The following is a 7,500-nucleotide window of genomic DNA, read 5'->3' as shown; positions in this document are numbered from 1 at the left end:
TCAGTCTCGCACACCCCTGCTGTGAACAGTCCCTTTATATGATCATGTGTAATATTGTGATGTGTTTTGCAGGACGTGGACCTGCGGCTGAAGTGGCCCAATGACATCTACTACAGTAACCTGATGAAGCTCGGCGGGGTCCTGGTCAGCTCCTCCGTCACGGGTCAAACCTTCAGCCTCCTGATCGGTGAGGTCACCACAGGTCAGCAGGTCAGTCTCTTCAGTGTCTGTGTGTGACGTCTGTGGTGTTTCCTGCAGGCTGTGGGTTCAACGTGAGCAACAGTAACCCGACCGTCTGCATCAACGACCTGGTGCTGCAGCTGAACCGGGAGCACGGCCACAGCCTGGACACACTGACTCCGGATCAGCTGATCGCTCGGTCGGTCACACTGCTGGAGCGCTACGTCTCTGACTTCCAGCTGCGCGGCCCGCAGGCTCTGATGCAGCTCTACTGCAGGAGATGGGTGCACAGGTGAGTGTGTGTCTGTGTGTGTGTCTGCGTGCGTGTGTGTGTGTGTCTGTCTGTGTGCGTGTGTGTGTGTGTGTGTGTGTGTCTGCGTGTGTCTGTGTGTGTGTGTGTGTCTGTGTGTGTGTGTGTGTGTGTGTGTGTGTGTGTGTGTGTGTGTGTATGTGTGTGTGTGTGTGTGTGTGTGTGTGTGTGTGTGTGTGCTGACCCTGTCTGTGTCTCAGCGGCACGCGTGTGCGTCTCTGGAGCGAGGACGGTCCCGAGGCTGAGGTGGTGGGTCTGGATGAGAACGGTTTCCTGCAGGTGAGGACAGGAGATCAGGTGGTGTCTGTGCAGCCGGACGGAAACTCCTTCGACATGCTGAGGAACCTGGTGGTGACCAAAACCAGCTGAAGATCTCCAGCACACGTCTCCACAGCTGGAAACAACTACACTGACAACTTCATTTAATACAAATTCATTTAGCAGAAATGTCTTTCTCTTTCTGATTTGTTTTAACTAATTTCAGCGCCTGATTGCGACCCGTTCTGATTCGAACAGGAGATTTGAGTCTTGAGAAGTGTGTGTTGTTTGCTGCAGAGTAACATGCACCAGTGACTCTCATGGAGGATAAAGCGGTCATTACATGCAGACAGACGCAGGGATGTTTATGGGTTTAATATGAGCAGTATTTCAGTCTCGTTCAGTGTTTGGTGTAATGGATCAGAGTGATCACATGATCATCAAATTATACTCCTATAACTCTCCAAAATATTGATTTGAAATCATTAAGTGGAAAAGGTTCTTCCCATTAAAGAACAGACTGGTTTTACAGTAAAGGCAGATTCTCAGCACACTGACGAGGGGAAACTTATGCTTTTTTCTGTAATTCTCATTTGGTTGCACGCTCAATTTCGAGGTGATTTTGTATATTCATATCACGTCAGGTAATCAGTATCTAAATATTTTGTAATGATTTGTGGTTTGTAAACAGATACAGATGATCCCTTTTAAAGAAGACATTCCCGAGTTGTATAAAATGAAATAAAATGATTGTGACTGATTGATCGTTCAGTGTGTTTGTTCCCTCAGGCTGTGTGTGTGTGTGTGTGTGTGTGTGTGTGTGAGTGTGTGTGTGTGTGAGTGTGTGTGTGTGTGTGAGAGTGTGTGTGTGTGTGTGTGTGTGTGAGAGTGTGTGTGTGTGTGTGTGGGGGGGGGGTCCTGGCAGTCTCATGTTCCTCCATCAGAAGCAGCTCTTCTGTCATCTGCTCCTCGTGCTTCAGGCTCGTCTTGATGAGGTGAAAATATTCCTCCGAGCGTCGCTAAACGGTCTGAGATCTTTCACCTCATTACAAACCCATTCATCGCCTCCCACATTCTCACTTTCATCACACTGGCAGCGATTGCTCTTATTAAATCTATGCTATGGTTCTTCAGATGGTTTAGTCCTCGGCTGGACGCAGTTAACCATAAAAGCATATTTAAACTGATGACGCTGAGTAAACGCGAGCTCAACCTTTAGAAATCATTACGCAAATAGCTCACCTCAGATCCATAAACGCCACATCCACAATATCCTGTTAAACAATTTCAGCTGCAGGGTCCTGAAGGTCAAACCAAATCTATCATCTCTAATACCAGACTCCAATCTTCTGTCCCCAGAGACGGACACCGAGCTCGCTGGCTCTTCTTCAAAATCATAAAACGCTGCAGACTTCATCAACAAACAAACAGAAGAAAGTATGAGCCCTCTGCAGGAGCAGTATTAGATCTCCAACCGTCGCCTGCCTCGGAGCTTTTCTCAGATCAAAGTTCCTGCACTAATAATAGTGCTAATAACAGTGAGAATAATACACACACAACACAATCACGTGTGACATCTCATGTTTATTGAGATTCAAAATCATTTTAGTAACACCCGCTGCATCTGTTAGACTCTTGGTTTGCACCATAAATATTCAAGCTGCACAATGTTAGACCAATGTAATTATGCCCATTATAGCAGCTAAATATCAGGATGTTGGACACGAGAGGGACTGGTTAGGATTGGTTGTTAAACAACAGAAAACTGGACCAGCACCCTTTAAATGGTTATTTTCCAAAATTGTTCATAGAAATCTTTTGCGGTTCATCAGTGTCATTCCCGCTCATGCAGACAGCTTTCTATTGTTGCTCATTTAAAGCTGAAGTGTGAGATGTGTTCAGTTTGAGTAGTGAAACTGATCAGAACATTGACTTTCTGACTCAACCAATCACAGAGTCTGGGGCGGGACCGTCTGTCTGACTGGCCAATGGCAGCTGTGGGGGGGGGGTGATCCAGTTGGGTCACATAGAATTTAAACACTTTTCCATTAAAAGGTGAAGCAAGTGGTTGTGTTCAGCTTGAAGCGGCTGATGTGATGCTGAACTGAATTGTGGATCGGTTGCATTGAAAAATTCTGAAAAAACACAGACATCGGCCAATCAGTTCGCCTATGCAAATACTGTAGCACAGACACTAGCCAATGGCGTTCTTGGAACACTGTAAAAGTAATGTGAAAGGCTGTTGTCGCTATGGCAATAGCTTCAGATATGTGTGTATGAACCGGAATCGCTTTCAATGTACTTTGACATCATACACTGTTGGGTCTCCGAACACACACACAGTGATTTCTGAGAAACATTGTTGATATTTATAATCACCAAAACTAACAACCCTAAACTGATAGCTCCGCCCCAAATTCATTAGCATGCTATGCACCTCCCCCAGTATGAGTGGACACACCTCTTACTGCTGATTGGCTAGGAGTGTGTTTTTGTGCTCTGTCCAAATGCTTTGTGTCTCTCAGAAATCATTTACTGTAGCTTTAAGTGCTGATATTTTTACAGAAATCCTCTGCTGAAGCATTCGCTTTTTTGCTATGGCTAAATTAGATATTTAAATATTAAGAATTTGTAAAAACATGTGGATGGTAATGTCTTGCATATATGAGTTCAGCAAACAATAATGTTCAACAAATACAAGGTTCATGTTGGAGACGCTGAATGACTCAGCTGCTCATCGTGTAGAAACAGATATTCCTGGCTCTCCTTCGGGGGACACTGCTGTGTGTGTGTGTGTGTGAGAAGAGAAGGTCTGTAGTTTTGCATAAGCCGTAGAACGAGTGGTTCTGAGCGGGTCACCTCTCATTGCTGATGATGACAGACGTGCTGATGTAATGAGGAACACGATGGCTCTGGCTCTGGCTCTGGGTCCGGTACAGGTACGGGTTCACCGCCTCACTCCGGTAACCGTCCGTTAAATGGCTGTGAGCGTAGGGTCCTGGTGGGACGTGTTTGGCCCAGACGTGGTGGAGGTTGAGAGAGACGTATGGGCTCTGTGCCCCCAGCAGCCTCTTCTCCTGCGTGTGGTTCTGCTCCGAGAGTCTGGCGTTCCTGTCCTCGTACACTGTGTTAGTCGCACACAGCCGGAGTCTCTGTGTGTGCTGCTGGCCGAAGCTCTGGAGATCCTGATGCTGTCTGACCCGCTCGTCCTCTCGCCCTCTGCTGCTGTGGTTCTGACAGGGCTCTTCTTTAAACGCCCCGCCGGGTCTGACCAACCCTGATGGACAGAGTCACCTCCGGTTAGTAATGCAGGTAATCCAATGTTTTCTTGGTGCACATTTGATCAGTTTCGAAGTGGGAGTCGAACCCACAACCCTGTCGTTGCAAGCACAGCTCTGACTCTACATTTTTAGCTACATGAAGTCAGTCTGTCAATCTTGGTTATGGCTGTGAGTCTTTGTGAAGATTAACACAAGTAACTAATATTATATTGTATACTTCTAACAGTACCTTTAACTTATGACCAAAACAAGTAATTCAAGATTCAAAAATACATTTTTCATGATCCATGTTTATAAATGAGCTGAATCATTGCATGGAGAAACTGTTAAAAATAAGTCTATACTATCTGTCCTCAGTCAGGTGTTCTGCAGTTTATGAAGACCTTCCTAAGACAAAGTCAAGATGATGTGTGGAATAAGTTGATAGGAACAGGTCTTTAAATGTTTGGGAGAACAGAATGGGTTTTATTTACAAATACAACTTCCAACAGATCTTTTTAATTTGACTTTAATACATTCTACATAAAATAAAACAAAATGGCTTAACTAGAATGTGGAAATAAATTTGACTCTAGTGTTTAATCACACGTCGTCATCACGCAGCAAAAAAGTGCTTGGTGGCTTTTAAAGACTTTTAGTCGAAGTGGTTTACACAAAATGCCCCAGTCATAGAAGTGTGTCTCTGGTCCTGTGTGTGTGCGTGTGTGTGTGTGTGTGTGTGCGTGTGTGTGTGTGTGTGTTTGTGTGCATGCGTGTGTGTGTGTGTGTGTGTGCGTGCGTGCATGCGTGTCTGTGTGTGTGTGTGTGTGTGCGTGAAAGTGAAAAAAAATAAGCTAAGCATTGCTTCGTGGAACGTTCGTACACTGCTGGACCTGGTCGAAACCCCGGACAGGCCCCACCGCAGGACAGCACTGGTGGCCCTGGAGCTTGCAAGATATAACATCGACATTGCAGCTCTCAGTGAGACCAGACTACATGGGGAGGACTCCTTGACAGAGGCTGGTGCTGGGTACACCTTCTTCTGGAAGGGGGTCCCCGAAGGCATTCGTCGTAATCATGGAGTTGGCTTTGCTGTGAAGTCTAAACTGCTGCAGCGCATTCCGGAAACCCCTATCGGCATCAATGAAAGATTGATGACATGGCGCATTCCCTTGGCAAAGGAATGCTTCGCCACTCTCATCAGTGCATATGCTCCAACTCTTGATGCCGAGTACAACATCAAAGAGGATTTCTATAGAGCTCTTGATGCCATCCTACAGAAAACCCCAGCTTCAGACAGAATCATACTCATGGGAGACTTCAATGCTAGAGTGGGTACGGAGCATATGGTATGGAGTAAAGTCATCGGCCAGCATGGTGTGGGGAAAATGAACCGCAACGGGCTCAGACTCCTCTCTCTCTGTGCAGAGCACCAGCTGGTCATCACTAACACCATCTTCCAGATGAAGAACAGGCTCAAGACCACCTGGCAGCACCCCCGCTCAAAACACTGGCATCTCCTGGATTACGTGATTGTCCGTCAAAAGGATAGACGAGATGTCCTTACCACTCGTGTTATGCGCGGAGCTGAGTGCTGGACTGACCACCTCATGGTCAGATCCAAATTACTCATGAGTATTCAACCTCGTGTTCCGAGGCGAGCCCCAAACAAGAAACTAAACTGCACAGCGTTGAACAACCTCACCATCAAAGACAACCTCCGACGGCTCCTTGCTGAAAACCTCAACATGATCCCGGAGGAATCAGCTGATTGGCCAGCTCTACGCCAGGCTATTCATAACGCTGCTTCAGAGGTGCTTGGCCAATCAAGGAAACATTACCAGGACTGGTTTGACTGCAACTCAGCTGAGATACAGTCACTTCTTAAGACCAAGCATGAAGCCCATAAAGCTTTCTTGTCCTGCCCTGGATCTCCTACCCATAAAGCCACCTTCACTGCTGTAAGAGCAGAAACCCAGCAAGCCCTTCGGACTATGGAGAACATCTGGTGGGTGAAAAAGGCACACGAAATCCAAAACCTGGCAGACTGCAATAACACTCAAGGCTTTTACGATGCCATAAAAGCATTGTACGGCCCCAGGAAGCGGGTGATTGCTCCAGTCCGATCAGCTGAGGGGTCCACGCTCTTCAAGGACCGCCACGAGATTCTTGCCCGTTGGGTAAATCATTTTGAGAATCTCTTCAACCACACCAACCCTGTTGACCAACACATCCTGGATAATCTGCCAGACTTGCCACCAACCATGCACCTGGATACTCCACCACTTTTCTCAGAACTCCGGCAAGCTATTTCAGGTCTGAAAAACAACAAAAGCGCTGGACCCGATGGAATCCCTGCAGAGGTTTTCAAACATGGAGGATACACCCTCACGCGTCGCCTGCACCTCCTGATTCAAAACATCTGGGAACATGGGACCCTCCCACAGGACTGGAAGGATGCTAACATTGAAAGGAGACCGAGCAGTCTGTGGCAACAGCCGTGGGATATCTCTCCTCTCCATCGCAGGGAAAGTACTGGCCAAGATCATGCTCAGCAGACTGGTTGAGCACATCTCGGAAGCTGTGCTTCCGGAAACGCAGTGTGGCTTCCGGAAGACCAGATCCACAACAGACATGGTTTTTGTCTTGAGGCAGCTGCTGGAGAAGAGTCGAGAGCATCACAAAGACCTTTACGTAGCCTTCATCGATCTCAGCAAAGCCTTTGACACCATCAACCGTGAGTTGCTCTTGAAATACCTATCCAAAATTGGGGTATCACCCAAGTTTCTCAGCATCCTACAGCAGCTGCATGACGGGATGCAAGCCAGAGTCCTCATGGGAGAACTCCAATCAGAGTCTTTCGGGGTAAACGTTGGGGTGAAGCAAGGCTGTGTCCTGGCTCCGATGCTCTTTAACATCCTCCTCTCTGCCATCACCTGCCTTTTCCACCGTGTCCTGGGACATGAAGACGGTGTCCATGTGGAATACCGACTTGACGGAAGCCTTTTCAACATTCGTCGGCTTCAAGCTCACACAAAGACAAAGACCCGCCAGATCTGTGAGCTTCAGTATGCTGATGACTGTGCAGTCTTAGCCCACAGCCCAGACTCTATGCAGTACGCCCTTAAAACAATATCCAGTCTGTACCAATCTTTCGGCCTACAGGTTAACACTCAAAAAACCGAGGTCATGTTCCATCTCACCACCCTCGTTCCCACACCCCCCAGTTTTCACATAAATGGTGTTCCACTTAAATCAGTGGACCACTTCACCTACCTCGGCTCCACTCTGTCCTCAAGCAGCTCCCTTGACACAGAAATACACACTCGGATAAATAAAGCCTCATCATCTTTTGGACGCTTACGCAGCAGGGTTTTTGAAAATCGTAACCTGAAGGTCAGTACCAAGGTTGCTGTTTACAATGCGGTATGTCTCTCCACTCTTCTTTATGGGGCAGAGTCGTGGACCTCATACCGCCAGCACATCATCCAC

General features: G+C 47.3%; 1 protein-coding gene across 1 annotated transcript in view; it reads left to right on the top strand.

Moving 5' to 3' along the window:
* LOC128013317 (biotin--protein ligase-like) overlaps positions 1-1,508 on the top strand; it is a 22,522-nt gene extending 21,014 nt beyond the window's left edge. The window contains exons 7-9 of the mRNA XM_052596224.1: positions 73-187; positions 259-472; positions 691-1,508. Of these exons, the coding sequence (XP_052452184.1) occupies positions 73-187; positions 259-472; positions 691-859 (498 nt within the window). The 3' untranslated portion in view covers positions 860-1,508. The remainder of the gene's footprint in view (positions 1-72; positions 188-258; positions 473-690) is intronic.
* The last annotated feature ends 5,992 nt before the right edge of the window (positions 1,509-7,500 follow it).

The sequence above is a fragment of the Carassius gibelio genome, chromosome B24 (genome assembly GCF_023724105.1).
Source record: "Carassius gibelio isolate Cgi1373 ecotype wild population from Czech Republic chromosome B24, carGib1.2-hapl.c, whole genome shotgun sequence".
Lineage (NCBI taxonomy): Eukaryota > Metazoa > Chordata > Actinopteri > Cypriniformes > Cyprinidae > Carassius > Carassius gibelio.
Note: the sequence above shows the minus strand (reverse complement) of the source record. Positions and strands in the feature narration are given on the sequence as shown.